Source organism: Salminus brasiliensis, chromosome 14 (assembly GCF_030463535.1).
Source record: "Salminus brasiliensis chromosome 14, fSalBra1.hap2, whole genome shotgun sequence".
NCBI classification, from domain to species: domain Eukaryota; kingdom Metazoa; phylum Chordata; class Actinopteri; order Characiformes; family Bryconidae; genus Salminus; species Salminus brasiliensis.
In genome coordinates, this window is record NC_132891.1 from 16,662,491 (window position 1) to 16,685,896 (window position 23,406).

General features: G+C 43.0%; 1 protein-coding gene across 1 annotated transcript in view; it reads left to right on the forward strand.

Annotated features, from left to right (window-relative positions):
• The window catches only part of nol4lb (nucleolar protein 4-like b), a 126,562-nt gene that overhangs the window by 5,951 nt on the left and 97,205 nt on the right, over positions 1–23,406 (forward strand). The window contains exons 2-3 of the mRNA XM_072696562.1: positions 15,770–15,925; positions 19,878–19,989. Coding sequence (XP_072552663.1) covers positions 15,770–15,925; positions 19,878–19,989 — 268 coding nt within the window. The remainder of the gene's footprint in view (positions 1–15,769; positions 15,926–19,877; positions 19,990–23,406) is intronic.

Below are 23,406 nucleotides of genomic sequence, written 5' to 3' on the forward strand. Positions count from 1 at the left end.
GAAGGAGGTTGTTCCCCAAAATCTCGCAATACATGGCCCCGGTCATCCTCTCCTTAATACAGTGCAGTTATCCTGTCCCATGTGCAGAAAAACACCCCCAAAGCATGATGCTTCCACCCCCATGCTTCACAGTAGGGATGGTGTTTTTGGGATGGTACATTCTTCGTCCTCCAAACACAGCGAGTGGAATTAAGACCAAAAAGTTCTATTTTGGTCTCATCTGACCACACTTTCTCCCATGACTCCTCTGGATCATCCAAATGATCATGGGCAAACTTAAGACGGGCCTGGGCGTGTGCTGATTTAAGCAGGGGAGCCTTCCGTGCCATGCATGACTTTAAACTATGATGTCTTGGTACTATTGGTGCACAGTAACCTTGGAAACAGTGGTGCCAGCTCTCTTCAGGTCATTGAACAGCTCCTCCCGTGTAGTTCTAGGCTGATTCCTCACCTTTCTTAGGATCATTGATACGCCACGAGGTGAGATCTTGCTTGGAGCCCCAGTCCGAGGGAGATTGACAGTCATGTTTAGCTTCTTCCATTTTCTAATAATTGCTCCAACAGTTGATCTTTTTTCACCAAGCTGCTTGGCAATTGCCCTGTAGCCCTTTCCAGCCTTGTGGAGGTCTACAATGTTGTCTCTGGTGACTTTGGACAGCTCTTTGGTCTTAGCCATGTTAATAGTTGGAGTCTTACTGATTGTGTGGGGTGGACAGGTGTCTATATGCAGCTAACAACCTCAAACAGGTGCTTCTAATTTAGAATAAGTGGAGTGGAGGTGGACTTTTTAGAGGCGGACTAGACCAGATTTTTTGCTGATTGGCAGGTGTTCAAATACTTATTTGCAGCAGCAACACACAAATAAATTATTAAAAAATCATACATTGTGATTTCCAGATTTTTTTTATAGATTGTCTCTCACAGTGGACATGCACCTAAGATGAAAATTTCAGACCCCTCCATGAGGTGTTCAAATACTTATTTTCCTCACTGTAGGTCACATTGAAAAGATTAAACAGCCTAAAAAAAACCTAATCTAATTTGGAGGGAAAATCGGTTTTGGGCCACTTTACCTGCTGTGTGAACAAAGCCTTAGATTATGGTTTAGATTCACTATGCAACATTTGAGTTTCCAGTGTTGCTCTACAAAGCAGGGTTGTGTTAAAATGGATCAAAACTAGAGAGGTTGGAAATGACATCTTTGCCACTATGCTAATATTAGCTTGGTTTTACAACAGCTCTTAGCCACAACTACATACTGTCCAAAGTGTAACCTTCTAAACCACATGCATTCTAAATAAAACTCATTTGTGGCAAATGATGCTGAATTTCTACATTTTGTCAAACAGTGTCTTCTTTGGTGTACGTGTTCTGTAAAGCTTGTTCAACCTTTCAACAGTTGCTTTAAAAGAAAGCACCCCCCCCCCCACACACACACACACTGTTTTTTTGTTCATGTTGCCCTGGCCTGCATTTGTGTATCTGTGTGGGTGGCTCTGGCTAGAGGAATAAACATCTTGCCTAAGGCAGATTGTACTTGGGACACCCCACCTTATCAGCCCATGTATCTGAGTAACCTCAAAAAGACCCCTTTGCACTCAAATAAATACTGTCAATTGGTTAAATTGAAGAATTAAGAAGACCATTAAGAAGCCCCCCCCTCTCCATTTTGTGTGTGTGCACCTGTTAGAAAGCGAATGGTGGGCTCAATTGGAGGGGTTAGTTATCATGGTTATTTGATCTGTTCTTGTTAGCAGCTTGAGCGTTTTGTCTGCCAGCAGTGCTTCTGATCAGTATGCCAGCACTATTTGAATAAAGTGCACCCAATTTACTTTGTTAGTTGCTGATACTTTCGAGTTTAAGCGCATGTGCACAATATATCTGGTGATTACTGGCAGCCTTAACTGGGTTTAGGGTCAGGTATAGATTTTGGGTGGCAGTCGATTAAGAAGCTGTATCAGCCGATAAGCCTGCACGCTTGCTATCTGACAAATGCTCTTTAATGTACAGCAGGAGATGCTAGGCCAATGTGGCTATTTTGGGCATGTACTTGTAGAGAAGAGATTGCGGATATCTATGTTTAGTGAAGCAAACTTCAGATACCAAACGTGCTGGTGGATTCACCATATCTTGGGTAACTACAAATCATGTTGATGTTACCATTTTTATTAATACATTTAGTTGTGTGATAGTTGAAGACGAGGTGAGCACTGACCAAACATCTACTGTGAATAAAGGACCAGAAAATGTACACTCCTTACTTTTTACTTGCTTAAAGCAACTCTATGTAGAATATTCAACTTAGAATAACAGCTTTAAAATAATTGTGATGCCGTTCTCCTCATTACAGTACATTACAGGTCAGTGGTGCATAACTGTCATTGCTGCACTGGGCTCAGCATGCAGCTGACTGCACTCTGTGACTCTGGAGAAATGGGTGTAGAATTGCGTAACCATTGCAAGTCAAATCTGTGTGAAATCCGGTAATATTACTCTACTACTATATGGACTACAGTCCATATGCTTCCTTCTCTTCCAGTGACAGTTCTGTATCTCTCAGCTTGTTCAGAAAATGTGTTCTACAGCGTAAATTACACTTCCTGACTATAAGAAGAGCCCAGGAGCAAGAAATGCCAATTTTCCATGATGTTGCTTTAAAGTGTTATTTACATGGATGAAAAGTCGTTTGTAGATGTTTATATGTAGAACCTATTATAAATGGTTTGTTGTAGTGCCATAGGGTTCCACTGTCACGGCACATGAAATAACCCTTTTATAGAACCTTTTAACCTAAATTTTAGCTTAAATGTTATCAGCAGACATGAGGAAATAAATAAAAAAAAAAGAGTAAACGTGTATATGTGAATGTGTGAGTATAACTTTTATATAGTCTATGGGGCCTTTAGACAGCATTAATGTTCTCCTTACAAGCTCTGAGATAGTCCAAATAGGTTTAAGGGTTGCCTGTTCAATACAGACAAACCACTGGACTGTGCCAGTTGAAACTCCAGTGTCCTCCGTGTTAATGGTGTTTCTTACAAGCACCAAAAGGAAGCAATCAGATACACTTAGTTAAGCGCAAGGTTGAGAGTACAACTGCCATGTAAAACAGCGCCCTTACTCAACCACCCACCTTCTCTCATTCAGATTAAACTACACTGAACTCCTCACCTCACCCCTTCTAACCCTCGCAGACTCTCAAAACACACACACACACACACACACACACACACGCACATGCACATACGCCTTGGCGCCCCTCTGCTGGTTGAGCAGCTGTAGATGGTCTGGCAGTAATTGTGTTACTGGGACTTCTGGGTTTCAGAGGTGGAGAGAGAGAGGGAGGGAGGGAGGGAGGAGGTGAGAGATAACAGAAAGTAATGTGGAAACAACAACAATAATAGAAGCAGGAGAGTGTTACTCTACTGCTATGCTATATATATATATATATACCGACATCCAGGAGAGGTTAGTGTGCACGCTGTGTACAAGCATCACTCTCGTCCCACAAAAGAGATGGTACATTTTACAATTCCCACAAAGTCCATCTAACAAGCATGCACAGTGTTATTGATGTGAAGCATCACAAGAGGACTGAGTACTACTAGCATCCCCCTGTGGAGAATCTTCAGTCTGTAAAACGAGTAACAAGCCACATAAACAAAATGCAGTGTTGCCAATTTGGTGGCTTTCTCGCTATATCTAGCGACTCTTCATACCCCTCTAGCGAATATTTAGGCAACTATTTAGGCAACTAGTGACAAATCTAGTGTCTCTTTTTTTAGGTGAACACACATGATGTTCTTCAGTTACTGTCCTCAGCAGCGGGTGCTGCCGTAAGACTCTTTCTATAACATTCACAATGCAAATGAACTGCGCATGCCCAAAGCCGCTGCTGACCCGCCGTCTATTGACAGAGTGGGGTGTATGCAGGGGGATGCGTCTTCAGTGTGACACGAAAATAAATCACTGTTTTAACTTGCACAGTCTCACTCAGTCACTCACCTCAAAACTAACAAAATACCTGAAAAATAAAGTAACTCTACCAAAATGTTTCTTTTAAGGTTACATTTCTGGTCCCAAGCCTGGGTAAAGGAGGAGGCTTGAATGTAGAGTAGCAGTTCCACCCCACAAAACAGTCTTTTTGATTAAATTTCATAGCAGTTTCTAGCATTTAACAACACAAACAAAATTTATTTATAGAATTTACGTAAAAATGATTTATGTAATGTGGTCTGGTCAAAACATTGAAGTCATGACTTAAAGCCCACTTACAAGCATATAGACGAGAATGAGCGACTGCTGCTAGAAGGAAAGCTGAATAATAATGATATAAAAAATTGTAAATTTTATTTTATTATTTTTTTCCCACTCAAACGGTTTTGGAGCTAGCCTTTGCTTACCTAGCTTTGAGACCGCTCCATAAGGCATCAAGCTGCTGTTGACTAACTGCTAAGATACAGAGCGACTGGTGTTTGGAATAACAGGGAGGCAAATTGAGACTGGTTCTGCCTACTGTTTTGACTAGCAGCTAGCTTAGAGGCTTAGATAAGTTTGCTCGCTACAGGCTAAACACCACAGCACAGACCGTGTTCCGGGTAAATGAGGCCGAATTCGCACACCTTCAGAGGGTAAAGCCTTATACCTGAGAGCACAGTGAGTGAATGGTCTTTGGAGTGTATTGACTATTGTTTTCAGGCACATTTAGAAGACTGGTTCATCCTTGTTTGTCAAACTCAGTGTCGCTAAACTTTTGAGAAATTCAAACAATCAGAGAAAATCAAAAAGTCAGTGTCCTGACTTAAAACAAGACACTAAATAATAATGCTTAATTGACAGGCCTAGGGTGGCGTCATCCATGGATGCTGTTCTTGGGGACTGAACCAACAACCTTCCGGTCCCAAGCCTGCTTCTCTAACGTTCTTTGAACCCTAATCTTTGCAGATCCTGAATCCTGATCAGTCTGAGTGGCTACTCACACAGGCTTTAAAGAAGAGAAGGGCTCGACCTCCATCATAGTGGAAATGTTATCTAAGATAAACAGTAAGACAACCAACCGCAGGTCCAGATGTCATTGCCAAAATTTTTCAACATACATGAGGGGTTCACTAAAAGTATTGAGTCGGCAGCTCAGGTCCTTTTTATTGTATTTCTTGCCGTTTTAGCTGAAGATTGTTGATCCTGTGTGTGCACACATGCTACAACAGGTGACTGCACAGATATGCACTGCTCCCGCTGTACGGAGGTGCTATAATTCTAATGTCTAAATGGTGCACAGACACAGACTTGGTGACAGGCCTGAATAGATTTGTTTCATTACTTAGAGAGGTGGAAAGAGAAAGGAAGCGACTGTGTTTCCTCTACCTGGCTCTCAGATGAGCTTTATTAGTCTCGTGTGAGATTCATTAGAGCAGTGAAACTCTCTAGAGGGAAACTAAGAGCTCATTCAGGAGTAACCAGCAATACAGAGAAGTGATTCAATGAATAGGGCAAATAATGTACATACACACACAGTTTGATCTAGTGCCAACCAAGGCCAATTGATCATTTTGGTATTATAGTTTGTGTGTTGTCAACCTGAGCGTCTTGTATAGGTCTTGTGTGTCTTCCTTTATACATAATGGTGTATATAATGTTTTCAATAGGATATTAAACTACTGTTTAATTAGTCAAAGCTGAGATTTCCATCAGCACAGAGACAAACACTTGTGTGAGCATGCTGGCCCTTATATAGGGGGGTTGTACCTCATAAAGAGAGACATCACAACACCATGTTGAGGGATTACGGTTTGCAGATCCAAATACAGCCTTATACATTTGTAATGGAACAGTGTTTACATTTATTCATATTATTCATTTGTCAATGTAAAATCTAGTGCTTTCTGCATGCAGTTGTAGTTCTATGACTTTGTAGGGAGTAAGGAGTCAGTGACTAAGGTGTGTTCATTGCACATGGGAACTTAATCCTATATAAATGAATGAATATAAATTCACCGCCCTGTCGGCTACGGAGAGATCAGTCTCACATTGCCATTGAAAACGAGTAGTCATGTTTTTAGGATTTTTGGTATTGACTTGGGACCAAATATGTTGATTTTTATGACATTAGTTTCTCTCGGTCCTAATATCTACTATACCTAATATCAAATGTCAGGCTATTACAAAAACAGCTGGGGTGTTATTATTTTTGTCTTTTTGGGTGTGTGTTTTTAGGGGTCTAGCCCAATGAGTTGCCTATTGTTCTCACATGTACTATTCAAAATATCCCCTGGAAGATGCCTCACAAAGCAGTTAATCAGTACTTTAAACTGGTCTTTGTTGTCTAAGTAGAAGGTATCGTATGTGATGGTGATCAGTGCAAAAATGTTCAGGTACAGTTTACATACCCATTTACCCTATGACTTCTCTGAGTGAATCACAATGAATTTCCTTTTGTGATTAGCTTGCAAGTCTGATGAGCTCTGCTCAGGTTTGCTGGTTTACAGCACCTCGGCTGCTCACAGGAGCCACGTACCATAGTTATACCCCCAACACTGTGATTCATTTCATTTCTGTATCTGATATGTAGCACTTGTGGGGTTTTGGAATAGGCCCCATATTTGCAACTCGTTTCTGGTCCTGTCGGATTCTCTGTTAAGACTTTAGGTTCACAGAATGTGATTTCCATGTACTGGACTCTCATCATTCAGCTATGCCAAGGAAAGTACAATTTTCCATTCTGGGGACTCTAAGTCATAAACCCAGCAGTTTAAATTTCAGTTGTAAACATTTGACCTGTGAGTGCAATCATTAAATTATTGTTCATTTGTAGGTAAACAGTTAATCAGCTAAATAACGTCTGTTAATTGTCTCTACTGATAAAATGATGCAGGCAGTGGGAAATTAGGTACTCATGGCCTCCTGACGCTGTTATTTGCTTGATATCTTCATGTTTACTTGTGTTCTTGCGCACTGATTAGCAAATCTGAATAGTCAATCAGGAACTCTCTCTCTCACCGCCAGATTCAGTGTGTTCAACTGGCTGTACTTTAGAACAGGCAGGACAAATACTGTAGTTGACAATAAGCCACAGACTACTTGACTGGGCCAGTGACTGACGATCAACTTGATGCGGGATGTAGTGTGCAGGGTGACGTACTGAAACCACAAAAAGATTAAGTGCAGATTGATACACCGAGTTGACTCTGTGACCACAGGCTGCCATCTGTGGCAAGACGGAAGGCGATCAGGTTTGAATTTCTCATAATGGCCCATGCGACACACACTGGGAGCAAAAAGCTGAGCATGCACATTTCAAAGTGGACCCAACAGTTGTTTATTTAGAGGCTGTTCAGTGGAACTCCAGTGACGCCACATACATTTGTCCTCAATCTGAGATGAAGTGCAGGTGCTTGACGTGTAGTGTAAGAATATAGTGTATGGTGCACTGTGTGGCCATGCAGGACGGTCTGAGAGAGGATTGCTGGTGTATCTTCCCTGCATTCCTGTGGTTGCCATGGTGAGGAGGGTCTGTGCCATGGCTGCTCCTTTGCAGAAGAAATTAACAGTGGTTTAATTGGCTTGGGGCTCGCTGTGTGCCTTATCTGCCCGCTGTACACTGCAGTAACACCTCATTCCCTGTATACACGGAGCGTGTGTGTGTGTGTGTGTGTGTGTGTGTGTGTGTGTGTGTGTGTGTGTGTGTGTGTGTGATTTGGAAGGTGCCATAAAGGTGAGGAAGTGAATACAGGAGTGTGTCTACTTTTCTCGTCCTTGAGTTTGAGTGCTTGGTTGATGTCTTTGTGCCAAAGTGTGTACGCTTGCTCTGTGCATGCTCTCACACACACACACACACACACAAATTGAATGTTGTATGCCGTTAATGCAACTTGTGTGCCCCGAAAATAGCTCCATTTTGTCACACTTTGTTGAAGCCTGTCCTGAATGGTAACTTAATAGGAAAAAGGCATTTCTAACTTGTACATTCGTGCAATACAATTTTGTTCCTACTTCCTAGCTTTGGACCATTTCCATTGGTCCACAGAGTAAAAAGCACCTGGTGTTTTCAAGTGCAGTCAAACAACAAATGTCACATTTTTGGCAATATTGCCTCCATATCCCACCTCAATGCATTACAATGCATTCTTTTTTTTTAATAGTTTCTCCATTTCTAGTTTCACAATCAAGTGTGACCTGTTCACTCATTATTTCATGACAAATTAAAGGGATACAGGGCAGGAGTTGATTTCAAATGGTGAATTTAATTGGTAGCTGTTCATGACCTTAAAATGCAGCCTAAAAAGGTGCCGTAAAACTGAAAGGTTTCATGAGAGAGGGCAGAAACCAAAAGGATTGGAGGATGTGCTACATTCTAAAACTATTGAGTGGGTTGGGTAATTTGCTATCTATGAGGACAATTGGTGATAAAAAGATGCACTAGAGCATCTAAGCAACACCACAAAACTTACAAGACCAAGACCACGGAGGACAACTGCAGAATGTCTTCCTTTTTTTTTCTTTGGTGAAGTAAAACAACATCTTCACAACATCTAGTCATGTCAAGAACATTCTCAATGAGGTAGGCATATCTTTGTCGAAGTCTACAATAAGAGACCTTGAATGTAAGTATAGATGGTTTACCTAAAGATGCAAACCATTGATGCCACTCAGGCCTGCCCAGTAATGGAAGCAGATTCTTTGGACAGATGAAACCAAGAGTATCTCAAATATATAGGGCAAGTAGGATTTATGATCTGAAGTGTATCACATCATCTGTCAAACATGGTGGTGGCACTGTGGGCATGTGTGGCTGTGTCTGCCAGTGGAAGTGTCAGGATGAAGTGTGATGTGTATAGAGCCATGCTTTCTGCTCGGATTTAGTCAAACGCTGCAAAACAGATGGGATTTACAGTAGATAGGTAATGAAGAATACAAATAAATGGAATGATCTTAAATGGCAGTGTCACCTGACTTCACTCCAACTGCGCATGCTTTACATTTTTGCTGAAGACCAAAATTAAGGCCGAAGATCCACATCGTTATAAGCATCAACTGAATGTGGCTGCAGTAAAGGCCTGGTAAAGCATCTCAAGGGTACAGGGGTTCTAGACTTTAGGCAGTACTGACTGCAATGGGTTTACATGCAAGTAATAAGTGGCAGCCAGCATCACACTGAAGTGATGTGGAGAGAGAAAGCAAGCCATTTACCCACCCCGGGGAGAGAGCAAGGCCAATTGGTCTCTGGCTGCTGATGGCAGGCCAGTTGGGCTCTGTATGCTGATGGCAGGCAGCATAACTTATGATCGAACCAGCGATGCTCAGGTCATAGAGGCAAAGCCATTATCTGCTGTACCACTGGGAACCCCTGTTCTTACATTTTGTAATTGTTAGTTTGTCCAATTACTTTTTAAAATTGTAAGGGACAGAGGGACTGGTTAAAATTGGCTCTAATTTCTAAACGGTTAAGGTGTTAATTTTTGTTACACACCTTGAATTAAAACGGGAAATCTACACATCTATTCATTTTAGATCCATTAAGGTGGTGCACAGAGGCGATAATGCAAAAATTGCAAGTTCAATCCCTGGCGATGCCACAGCCATTCGTGCCCAGGAGTCCCAAAGAGCGTAACTGAGTCTGCTCTCTCTGGGTGGGTAGGCGTAATGCTAGCCAGTGCGGGCGTCTTTGGATTGACGTAAAAGAATTGGCAGTCAGTGTTCTCCAAGCACATTCAGCTGTTGGTGCTAGCCTTAGGTGACTCAGAGGAAGCATTCACCCTTCCAGTGCTTGGAGCATTGTAAGATCTGGGAAGTCAAGCTAGTTTGAGAGTATTGAAAAAGAAGCTTTGGGAGGGGGGTGGTATTTAGGAATATTTCTGCCATATCACCCCCCCCCCTTCCCCCTCCCCATATACAATTATGGAAGTGCTCTATATTCCTTTCTCTCCCTTCTCGCTCTCTTTCCTTCACAAACAGGCACGCTCTATCCCACCTCACTGGTAGAGTGAGAGTCTGTTGGCAGTGTTTGGTCCTCACCTCCCTCTGACTCGCACCCTGAATCCTGGCTTCTCTCTGTAAATATGTCGTAGGAAACAGCTTTGGTGTGGGGAAAGGTAAACCCAGTTCGGTTTGCAAACAAAAGGAGTGCAGATGCCGTAGCCCACTGAAAACAAGCCGGCCCCTCGCTTTCTCTGCTGTCCTTCCTCCTTAAAACAAATCTGAACATTTGACATGTCTGAGTCTCACTTATTGTGTGAGGTCAGCTTTGTTTGATGGTGTGTTTGTGTATATGAGCACTATTTCTATATGCATCTGTTTTTGTGTGTGTCTGTGTGTGTGTGTGTAAGGGTGGTGGGTCGATCTCCTTCCTTGTGGCTGGCCTTATATGTCTGAAGGGCTTCTTCCCTCCACCGCACTTCTCCACCATCCTCCCATCCCTCTTTCTTTCAGAGAGTGCCGAAGAGGTGGGGGTGCTGCTGCACCAACCCGGGCTGTCTCCTAGCAACAGGGCTGTTTGGTCCGGGACGGGGGAGTGGAAGCTGAAAAAGAGAGAGAGAGAGAGAGAGAGAGAGAGAGTATGGAGGAGAGGGAAGGCAGCAATTATTCTGTGCCATTGGAGAGAGAGCAAAGGCCTGGAGGTGGAGAGCAGGACTGGAGGGAGAGAGAGGGGCAGAAAAACGGATGGGGGAGACAGAAAGAGAGAGAGAAAAAGATAGAGAGAAGGGAAACGAAGGAAAAGGAGAGAGATGCAGGCAAATAATGCTCACTGGGTTAGTTAGATATAGAGGGTATATGAAGAGGATGTACATCTATCTAACCCGCTGAGCTAAGCTTTGAAGCAAATGGGTGTATTCTGTTCGTGCTGCATCTCTCAGCATCATTCTGTTCATCCTTCATGTTGTTGAATGTAATATAATATTCTCCTCATTCTCTCCAAGTTACCTGTATCCCTCTAAATCAAAGGATGTATTTGTGTGCATGTGCATATAAGAGCAAGGTCAGCTTAGAAAAGTGGCATCACCATCCCATATTTTATTCATGCGTGTAGAAAGACCACCTAAATGCCATAACCTTGCCAGAGTGGCATTCGCATGCCGCCATGATTCTGTGCCACAGTAGAAATGCTAATTGTGTGTGTGGCACATGGCAGGACAGCCTGGCTTTGCCCTCTCAGGGTGCAGTGACTTTGACCCCATGTTGGCATTTTGGGGAAGGGGGAGGTGTGTGTGTGTGTGTGTGTGTGTGTGTGTGTGTGTGTGTCCGGTCCACTGAGCCTGAAGGTTCAGAACTGCCCCCCTTCCTCTGCTGTCCCACATCTGCGTGTGTGGAGGGCCTACTGCTGTCACACACACTAACGTCCCGGGCCGCTGATGTGCCCCGCAACCGTCAGGAGGAGAGGGGGGCAGGGCAGCATCCTGCTACAGCAGCATAAGTCTCAAACACACACACACACACATTCATATACACAAATACACACGCTGGCTGAGTCTGGCACACGTGCCCCATCTCCTGGAGGTAATATAGTGCAGTGGAAAACAGGAAGCATGTATGTTTCTTGGTATTTTGAAGCATTCTGTATACAAGAGCATGTTTCACAGAACTTGGGCTGGTTTGTGAGCTTGTAATGTCCTTTCTGAAACATCTGACTAGCTTCGTTCAGGCTAATTGGTCCCCAAATTTCCACAGGTAGCCTGAACATGCTTGTCAGCAGGGGTGCCCCGATTTAGGTATTTTGCCCCCTGATATGATCTGAGACTCTTAATGCGGAGGATCAGCTGATTCCGAGCCAGTCTTTGTGTTTGTATAAATAATACAGCCACACAGTTTAGATCAAATGTGCTAAATGATTTATTTAGTTTTCTTAAAATTACTTTTTTTTATAGTGTTTCATTTATTATAATCCAGTATGACTCTCCTCCCTGAACATTCAGCTCCCAGCACCTTTTCAACACTGCAATTAAGTCACTTCGTATATATATGTGAGATTTGTGTTTTCCGACTACTGATGTAAAATAACTGCTTCAGTGTAGTGTGTAGTTCTGCTGTGTGTGTGTGTGTGTGTGTGTGTGTTGGTGAGCATTGGTGTTGGCCTCCTCCTGGTTTTAAAGTAGCTCTTCAGTGCTTGTTTAATCGAAGAAAGGTGTGTGTGTGTGTGTGTGTGTGTGTGTGTGTGTGTGTGTGTGTGTGTGTGTGTGTGTGTGTGTGTGTGTGTGTGGTTCTCATGCTCCACTGGAAAATAGTTCTAGACTGCAGTCTCTCAACTCTTTTATTTCCCTTTTGAGAATGCCCTTACTGCTGCCAGCTGAGCAATAATATCTATTAATGGCACCTTGAGGACACCAGATGGCATGCTGGACATTGAGGTTGGGCGCGCAGGACTTGAAACTGGACTGGGATTAAAATGGCCAATATCTGATCCATTAAAAATGCTTAGCCCCGATCTCGGTCAACAGGATTGCCGCGGGACATCCCTACTTGTCACTGTTTTGCTGGATGGTATTGATAAAAAAATTACGTTGTTTCTGACTAAGTGTTTTGCTAGTGACAATCTTGTAATTTGTACTCAGTTTTGCAGCATTTGATTGAATGAGCAGAAAGTGCAGCTCTATACATGTCTGAATTGATCTATCTGCAGTTAGATCATAAGTAAATACCAGTGCCCCAGGTCCATTGATGGCCATACTTGCCCATGCTATAACTCCACCATTTTGACTGATGTGGTATGCTTTGGATAATAAGCCCTTCCTTTTTTTCGCCATACTGTTCTGATATTCTTGGTTTCTGGGTAGGCTTTTTAGGATATTTTCTAGTCCAGTCTGGCTTTCTGTCCATTTTTGTTTTGTATTCAGTTTCAGGTGATGCAGTTTAAGCTTTGCTTGGAAAGCCTGTAATTTTGAGTCAGTTTGTTCCACCACCACCCTTTAGTATGTTGTAGCTGCAGCTTTTGTAACGCTAAATGTTGCAATTTATAACTGCCAGATTCAAATTGTTAAAGTAATTTGAAGTTTATTTTCAGGAACCTTTTGGAATTTGAATGAAGATTTTTAGAGTGTCATTAATTAATATGGGCTTTCACATTTCACACCTTGTTTATGGCCTGTAAATCACTTCTTGTTAAAGGGCTGACTGCTAAAGCTGACTGCATGAAGCAGTCTGCATGTCAGCCTGTAGGGCAGTGCTACTCAATTATGTATGTCACAGGTCCACTTTTCCAAATTTCCACCAGGTGGAAGGTCCATAGAGGACAAACGAGCGATTTATAAATCCCACGCAAGTTTAAAACAAGGCTGATGACCAAAGTACAGTCCACAAGAATCCAGAGCTATACTACATGGAGTAGTATTGGCCAAATACTTTAAAGTCACCCAGAATAAGATAACTTCCTTCCCCTAGACAAAACTAATCCAGCTCAATATAGAGCTTTTGTTTGCGTAATGCTGAGAATGTGATATACCGGTGTAGAGTGTATATTGCTTGCTGTATTGTGTAATCTCTCCCTTCCTTCATAGCCATCAGTGCGTGCCCTGTATCATGAACTTAATAATAATCATCAATAGCACCAGGTGATGAATGCGAATTGAATAAAGCTTGGCCCATACACCCTGTCCCTGGCTGCCATGGTAACCATAATCAGCCAGCACAAGGCAGTGAAAGGTGGCAGAGCAGGTCAGAGGGGTCAGAGTGGAGGCAGGGGGGAGGGGGTAGAGGTGAGGAACGGAGGATGGGAAAGGGTTTGCAAAAGAAAAGGCAAAGGAGGTGAGTTTGGGCAGGGTGTTTATATGGGGATGATGGAGAAGACAAAGTCAATGAAGTGTGTGTATGTATGTGTGCGTGTGTGGAGAAAGAAATCTGGCCACTGCAAAAGCACAAGTTTGAGTGCAAGGTGTCACATGACCCTCCGCCCAGCACACCTGCCTACAAGGCTAGCGGTGGTTGCCGCAGCAACCAGGGTGGTCCCTGCCATGGGAGTAGGAAGCTCTGTTTTGTTTATTTCTGCTCTTTAGTTATTCTGCACTTCTAAATCTCATTTTGTCCTTCGTCACACTGAGAAATACATGGTGCAATTTCCTTATCTTCCTCTTCCATCTTTGGGTCGATTTCTTATTTACAACCCTTCTTGGTTAAGCTTGGTTGGGTATGGTCTCAACTCAAAACACATGGCTGTAGGTTGGGTTTAGCCTGTGCAGACCTCCAGCTCCAGCCTTCCATTCCCTTATATACCACTGCCATGTTCCCTGTCCATGGATTTGGGTAAAGTGTGACTGAGATAATGCTGAAACAGATGGGCTATAGTCAGTAAATGTAAACATACCAATTGTGCCTGTATGGTAGGGGATTCTGATATATGGCCAATGAGCCTGTTGGTACCTGTGACTGCAGAATACATGGACGCTGTGTTTCCACTCCCTCTATAGAAATGAAGCCAAAACAGTCTGCCATGTTATCAAATATACAACTGCGCAGTAAAGTTCAGAGACTGAGTCCAGACATGCCTACTTGGGTAGACCCACCCACATCTCGGACTCCATTCGTTAGGTTTGCAGAGCAGCCTAAATGACCAGACCCAGTTTGTCCAGTAAGTGTAAAGTTTCAACAGCAAATGCAGTTATTTTATATTATTACCATTTAAGTTCAAATTACAGTCCCAGAGCTCAGCTCTGTTTGTCCACGGAGATAAATGGAAGCTATTACAGTCCGCTTTAACCCCCAAGCTGCTGCGAGAGAGAGTCAGCACTCAACAATGATGATTAAAATAAGATTAAAAAAAAGTTTTAAACAGTGTTTGGACTCTGGCCAGGACAAAGCACAAGTACTACCCAGTCCCACATGTCTAACAACACCTAATTAGATAACATTGGCCATGTTCACTAAACTGGATCGGATTGGAATTGGGATAAGGCCCCATCTGGTGGCCTTAAGGCGGCATTAATAGACATTATTGCCCGACCGACATCAGTAAGGATGTTCTCAAAAGATGAGTAAGAGTTGAGAGGCTGCAGTGTGTATTTTCACAGTGGAACCTGAAAACAGAATATAAAATCTGAAACAGACGGGGTAACCTCACACCTTTTTTGTTTTTAAACCAGCACTGAAGAGCCCATTCAGAACCGAGAACACTAATGCTAATACACACATGCTGTAGAAACCCAGATCATAACACATTCACCCACTATAAACCAGTTATTTCACATCAGTAAGCCGTGTGGTTGTATCATTTATACAAACATGAAGATCGGATTGGACTGGTATCGTCTGAAACTCTGCATTAAGAGACTTAAATTTGATCGTGGGCAAAACGACCTAACTAACCTGCCTGACTGGTCGACTACAGCTCAGCTGCTTCATGTTAATAAACAGAAAGGTCCTGAAAGATGTTCTCTTTCCAACAGTCAGTCACTTGATTCCTTCATTCCTGCAAGTGTAATCCCACCTTTTCGCGATGTAGCAGAATGGGGGGTGTTGGAATAACTGTTGCAATTGGAACTGTTGGACACTGGAGATGGAAAGATGGTTTGGAGTTGCTTCGCTATAAAGAGACTGGTTGCGCTGGTTGGTACTACACAGCATTACATGCGAGCAGTGGTAGAAAGTAATGTCACATTTGGTTCCGTAACTGTGTTTGAGTACGTCTTCCTGTAAGCACCACACCTAAATGTGAGTTAGAGCTACACACATTGTGTGAGGGCCTATGGATGGCTCATATGTGGTGATGTACTGTGGCTGGTTTAGATAAAGTGTGTGCGTGTGTGTGTGTGTGTAACTTTCTCTCTCTCTCTCTCTCTTTCTCACACAGTGTGTGGATGGAGCCACAGGTCAGGAAGGTTCTTTACTGAAGAGAGTTGCTGTTGTGGAGGACTTCTACGACATCATCTACGCCATGCACGTAGAGATCAGCTCTGACCCGGCCAAAGCCCCCAAGCATGCCGGCCAGAAGAAAACCTACAAAGCGGTGAGTGAACTCGTCCTCTTTCGGTTATTTGCTGTTTCTGTCCTGTTCTATTTTTCTCTCTCTCCAGTCCTTTTTACTGACTCTCTTGCCTCAAACTGTCTGTCTCCTTCCCTCCCTCCTTTTTCACTTGTTTTGCCTCTCTCCTTATTTTTTGTCTGTCATTTTTCTGTCCTTATGTGTCTCTCTTGCCCCCTTCTTTCATTTTTTGTCTGTTTTTGTCTCTTCTTACCCTCCCCTTATTTTTCTGTCTTTGTGTGACTCTGTCCATGTGCGCGCGTGTCTCTCTCTCTCTCTCCCTCCCTCTTTATTTTTTCTTATGACTCTCTATTATTTTTCTATCATGTGTCTTTCCCTCCTTATGTTTGTATATACTTTCCCCTTCTCTCTCTGTGTCTGTCTCTCTCTGACACTGCATATCTGTGCAGTGAAATATTATTAATGTGTAAGCGTTGGAGCCCTACAGCTGCTCACTCTGACGTCTTTTCTCTCTCTTCCCTCACTTGTTGAGTCTGATTCCTCTTCTTTTTTTATGGTCGTCAATGTTTGGGGTGTTTGAAGTTGCATCTCGTGTTTGGTCTGAATCATCTTTGGTTGCAGTGTTTGTCCCGCAGGCTGTGCACGTACACACACACACACACACACACACACACACACACACAATCACACTCAGACAGTGGAGATTTTTGAAATTCCATAAGTGTGCCCCAAACCAAGCACTCCAACTTGCCCTGTGATACTGCCCTCTCTTGGATAAAAGGGGGAACACATGTAAACCATGTGAGTGGCCCAACACCTCTTCAGCACCCCTGTTCTTGGTGGCAGTGACGTTCTATCAGATGTATAAATGGTGTCTTTTGTTTCTTTTTTTTCCTCTTATGTATAATTGATGTCACTCACTCTTTCTCTCTCTCTCTCACACACACACACACACACACACACACACACACACACACACACAGCTGCATCTGTTTGTTCTATTTTTTTTAATTGCCTGCCGGCTGTTAGGTTGTGGCAGCGGTCCAGAAGCTGTCCTGAGTGGAGCATCTCTCTGGACATCCGGAGCCACCCAGGTCCGCTGCTCTCCTCCGCAACCCTGTGTACTGAGGCCACTGGGAGGGGAAATTGCCCCTGTGTGTGTGTGTATATGTGTACACACACACACACACACACACACATATATATATATATATATATATATGAAAATTATTCTTATCCACACACTTCCATACACACACTTTCTCTTCCTCGCCTCCTGCTGTGGTGCCATGGTTGCCCCATGTTTGTTTGCCTGAGCCTCAGGGGAGACTGTGGTTATTCAGTGTGGGGGTGTGTATATTGTATATTTTCTTGCACTCTCTCTTTTGGCACGTTGGGGAGGGGGTTATCGAAGAAGAAAAGGATTCGGGGCGGACCAAAAGACAGATAAAAATCAGGACAGAGGTGGGACAGTGGCAGAGGAGAAATCTCCAGAATTAATGATTTATCACAGCATCACGGTGTTGTAGCCGTTTCTTTCTTTTTCTGTTTTTCATTTATCTTTTTAAAAATGTCATTCTTTAGTATTTATGTATTTACACTATTATTTGAGTGAGAATTTGGCCAAATGTCAATAGAATTTGTCAACAAAAAACTTTTACATACATTAAACTCAATCTGAATTAAAGATGCTATGTAGTAGTTGTCCCTTCTGATTAGGGAATCAAGCTAAATTAAGATAGACCCACTGCGGACATTGGATGAAACATTGGATGAGCAGCAACCTTGTTTGGGGTGGACCTTTGAGACATTTTATTTATTTATTTATTTATTCTCTCTGGTTTGGTTCATTTTTATTGTTGCCAAAAAAGATAACCAAGCATAGTTTAGATTGCTGCTGGTTGAACATAGCTATAGGTGAAGCCAACTGCACCAAACAGAACAAAACACACATAAGACTAACAAATGTCACAAAGACAGACACTCTTTAGCAAATGAACTAGGTGTGAAAACAGCCAAAGTGATAATTGGAGCCTTAAGTTCTTTGTTTTTGTTTCCATACTGAAGGAAGCAGGTAGTTTGGAGTTCAGACTAGGACGTGGTTTGGGGGGGATAGCAGTCTCTCCTCATTTTAATAAGAGCCTGGCCCCTCCAGCTCTGTCTCTGTCACTGCTGCTCCCTGATTTAAGAACCTGATTAGCACTTCATTTGCCTTCCCTCTGAATTAATGAAATTTAAATTTAGATTGGATGCTCTCCCTCTACTGATAAACTACCTTTGTTCTCTCTCTCTGTGTGTGTGTGTGTGTGTGTGTGTGTGTGTGTGTGTGTGTGTGTGTGTGTGTGTGTGTGTGTGTGTGTGTGTGTGTGTGCGTGTGTGTGTGTGTGTGTGGGTGTGTGTGTGTGTGTGTGTGTGTACTTCTATCTCTGTGAGGAGAGATATGTGTATGTCATCATAATGATAGACCAGCAAGAAACATTAGTCCAAGGGTGGTCCTCATTTCTAATCTGGCTGTTTTCAACACCTCAGCTTTAGGTGTAGGTTAGGGTTAAGATTGGTTAGTGGAGTTAAAGGTGCCCTAGAATGGAAAACGGTTTATCTTTGCATAGTTGAATCATAAGAGTTTGGTACCTGGATGTGATGTCTTGTGAACCTCAAACACTGAGGTAACAGAAACCGTAACAGTCTTGATGTGCGCTTCAGAAATGTACACACCCCCAGCCCACTACTGTAAGACTTTATAGGCTGAACGTGATCGCTATTTCAGAAGAAGATGGAAGCGAGGCTGAAAACTAACACCACAAGCGAATCACTCCTCGGAGGCATGTCAGCCGACGGAAGCTCCACTGCATGTGTCTGCCATGGGGAAGCCGGTGAAGTGAGTAGGCATCCAAAATGGACTAACCGCTAACCCTAGCCGACCCTAATACAATCACTTCAGCTTGCTACCAGCACACTGTGCCCACGGGATGCCGAAAGACCCAGAGAGGACAGCAACACTATTCTAGAGGACCTCCAATAAACAATTGCAGTGTTCTTATAAAAATGGTAGAAAAATTTAACTGCTATGCTATGCTAAGCGGCTACTGACGTAAACCAGCCAATAAGAGTGAAGAAATAAATATTTTTATGTATTTTTTTTTTTTTGTGAGCCCACCATAAAAGAAAAATCATGGTGTTCATTACAGTAAAAGTTAGGTTAGGGTTGTAGGTGTGCAGTTACTGTAAAATAATACAAAAATCAGTGGTGGTCCTCACTAATATTGTAAAACAAGTGTGTGTGTGTGTGTGTGTGTGTGTGTGTGTGTGTGTGTGTGTGTGTGTGTGTGTGTGTGTGTGTGTGTGTGTGCGTGCGTGCGTGCGTGCGTGCGTGCGCACCCAGATATCCTGCCAGGCTCTCTGTCAATCAGACCTGTCACCAAGGGCTGCAACTGACATTTCATCGTCACACCTTTCTCTTTAAAAACACACACACACACATCCCACAAGTGCCCCGCATTCATATTAGTGGCTACAGCTTACCACCGGCCACATGCTTGGACTGTCTGCCTCCATAGAGAATGGGAAGGACATAAGCAGGCAGAGTGAGACGGAGCTCTGACAGCAAGTCAAAACGCCGCACAGCCGCAGGAGACGTGACAAGGCATCGAGTATGTGGCTGCCCAGAGCTCGGCTCTTGGGGAGGTCAACAGGCCCAGTTCGCTGCAGGCGACCAGTAGGGGTGCTTTGGATTTACACCGATGGGGATGTGCATTCATACAGCTTTTCACGTCCTGAGCAAGACCAAGGGTCTTTTGTCACTGTAGGCCTCCTTTAGGTCCATCATCCTAATCATGTTAATGCAAAACCTGATTCTTCCAGGTTTTGAGGAAAGATGAAATGATCTGTGTGATCTCTCTCTCTCTCTCTCTCTCTCTCTCTCTCTCTCTCTCACTCTCTGTCTGTCTCTCTCCCTCTCTCTCCCTGATTGTCTCAGATTGCAGAGACGTATGCGTTCCTGCCCCGAGAGGCAGTGACCCGATTCCTGATGAGCTGTGGAGAGTGTCAGAAGAGGATGCACATCAGCCCGAGTGGAGCCGAGTGCAAAGGTACGACACCCATAAGACCTCCTGCGTTGCTACATCACATATTTAAAGTGCACAGTTTTGTGTCTGGTTATGTTTGGTGTGTGAAGTTTGCTTCTTTAGTTGTGCACTCCAAGGACAATGTACAATGTAGCAAACAGGTAATAACCACCAATATAGACATAACATAATTGGTTTATGTTTGACAAAGAGCGTAACAATTCACAGAATTCTGAATTTGATTAAGTACGATTTGGTGGTTTTGCAGTCATTTCTGTTTTTCAATACTGGGAGTCTGTGTGTGTATGTGTGTATGTGTATATATATATATATGATATATATTTTTTAATTTTATTACATTTTACATTACATTACATTTTGGCGATGTATAAAGAACACCTGCCACATTTGAATGAGGTTAATGTGAAAAACAGCAGAAGTAGAGATACAAGCTTTTTGTGTAACAGTGATGGGATGGTTCATGTTTACGTTAACCCTTTTAAACCCAAAAAAACACATAAGTAGGCCCATACTTCAATTCCTTACACTCAAACAACTAACAAAAGTTACACTGATTTACATAGCATTTAAAAAAAAGCCTTTGGTTTGTTTGGTTGGCTTTCCTCATTTCTCTGATGTCACAAAAACCAACTTCTTTACATATCTCCGCCTATTCACCCTACCACAGTTTAGCTCCGCCCACTTCATACTCACGTTCTCAGGAGTGTTTCAGCTCTGAAGGCTTTTTAAATGAGGCACAGTAGTACCTGTCCATACTCCTAGGAGTACTTTCAGAATGGCTGTGATCTGCAGCTAAAATGCATCATACACACAGAGAATTGATGATGTGGAATGCAAAGACAGAATTTAGGTAGAGGATTTATACAGTAACTAGAAACCTCTACCATGCCATTGCCAAGCACATCCAGACTTCGCAGAGAGAATTGATTGGTCCTAAAGAGAAACAAAAGGCATTCACAAGCCTTTGTCTTTACTGGAACGCTCCTGCACACCCCCAAGCACCTTGGCTATTCTACTCTGTCCACACCCAGTCAGACTGAAGCTACAGAACCCCCAACGCACATGTAACACAGACATTCATTAGACTCTGATCAGTGGAGTGTCATGTCTGCCTCCCTGCACACTGCAATTAGCCCAATTACAGCTCTTTTACACACATACCAAAAAAAAAAAAAAAACACTCCCAGGACGCCAGATAATTTCTGAGAGGGGAAAGAAAGCGAATAGTGGGGGAGAGGACGATACTCAGGATGGGGTTGGGGAAGCTGAGAGGTGTTCAGTGGGGGAGGAGAGACCGCTGGAGAGACGTTGTCCAGGACAAATGAAAGCGACAAAGAACCAAATTCCTATTATGAGCCAAAATGGCTGAGCTGCTGTTTTCTTCAGGCTGTGAAACCCCAAAACCAACAGTGTGGATAGGAACCAATTACCATCAAGAATAACTGCCGGCCGACCCCCTCCTTGCTGTGAGATAAACACACAAACACACACGCACACACTCTGAACACCTCCCAGGCCTGATCTGTCACAGCCTTGTGTGGCAGCGCTGGGACGACGTTGGGTGTCGCTCATAAAGAGAGCAGCTAATTGGCTTCTTACCCCATGGGGGTCCGTAACCCCCCCCAACCCCCCTTCTCGGCCCTCCTCCCCCTTCTCCCTCATTTTAGCTCCAGCTACCCACGCAAAAGTTCAGTGCTAAATTATTAAAAGTGATTAATTACTGAGCACACAGGCTTTTTTTTTTATTGACTCCGTGGCTGTGGCTTTTTCACCCGCTTTTTATAGAGCTCCTGTGACGGTGGGGGGTGTTTATATTAGTGAAGCTGTTTATTTTTAATATTTCAAATGTAGATTTTATTTGAAATTACATGGCAGAATAAGAGTAGCTGAGGAACAATCACTGGCTTGCTGCTTTGTCTGAGGGACGTTCTGCACATGGTAGTAAGTCCATAGAAAATGACAATGTGAGGAGACCGGTCAATACCACTCAGTAAACAAACATATGAGTGCTCATTGATTACTGATGAAGGGTGTATGTGCGATTCTTTTTCTGTGTGTGTGTGTGTGTGTGTGTGTGTGTGTGTGTGTGTGTGTGTGTGTGTGTGTGTGTGTGTGTGTGTGTGTGTGTGAACAATACGTCCACAAGTTACACAGAGAGCAAGCACATAATGTTTATTTGCTTAATTTAACAGGATAAAGAAAAACATTAAATGTGGCGTGTGCAAAAGTAATAGGACATGTTATGTTTTATTTTTTCAGTATAATAGTGTATAGCAACTACGTGCTATATTTACATTAATTTACTGCACTTAAAGTACTTAAAATGCTTTATATAATATAAAATGTATGTGTGTGTGTGTGTGTGTGTATATATATATGTGTGTGTGTGTGGAGAGTGCTTATTCGAGCAGTCACATGGATGCATGCGCATAAAATGCTAGTGGAAAAGGAATAGTCTTTTTACATACACATTCATCGCTTGACATGTAAACGTAAAGGTGCGAGTGTTTGTGGCTGTACAATGTAGTGAACACACACTAGTGTATTAGGGGCAGTGAGCACGCACACACCTGGAGCAGTGGATGGCCAACTCCAGCCCCCAGGGAGCAGTTTGGGGCTAGGTTCAGCTGTAGAATTCTTACTTTAACTATATAACTATATCAGTGGCGTGCAGTGCGTTCACCGGTTACCCCTTCTGCTACCCGTTTTGTTAATGCACAATAAACCACATTGAACATACTGTAAACCACAGTATGGATTTCAAAATACAAATAACCCACAAATGCAGCTAAAAACAATACAGACGAAAGGGCACTCATAGCTGAACTTCTGAGAAAAGAATTCTAAAACAAATCTTGTTGAAAGAAGTCCATTCTTTCATGTTGTCAATTTCAACTTCACAACTCAGCAGCTGCGATGGCGATTATTGAGGTCATTTGGCTGCCTTTGGTAAACAGCAAAATTGTCAAATCTTTTTTGATTCCATGCGCCATATTAATCTGTCCCAAACAGTGTTCAATCCCAGCAAAACAGCTTCTGGCACTGTGTGCTAGCCGTTAGTTTGTCCGACAGAAAGTATATTCATAACTTTTTCCTTTCTGAGTCAGACTTATAGGTGGAGTTTGCCTACCTCTCTGAATTATTGTGAGTTTTTCTCTGAAATGTAGCCTTGAAAAATGCTTTTCAATTTAAAACAATATCTGCCTTCTTTGTAGTCGCCATATGAAGTTAGCTACCCAGCTACACAAGCGTGTGCTAAACTAGCATGGACCTGCCCCCTCAGTGGAAATCATGAATCTGATTGGTCAAAGTATTGTGTTTTTGTTATTAGACTCACATATCAGACCCTTCAGAATATAATTAGAAGAGGCATGCAGGCATGTAGGCAGAAGAACGCCCCTAAAGCCATTTTAATGAGCA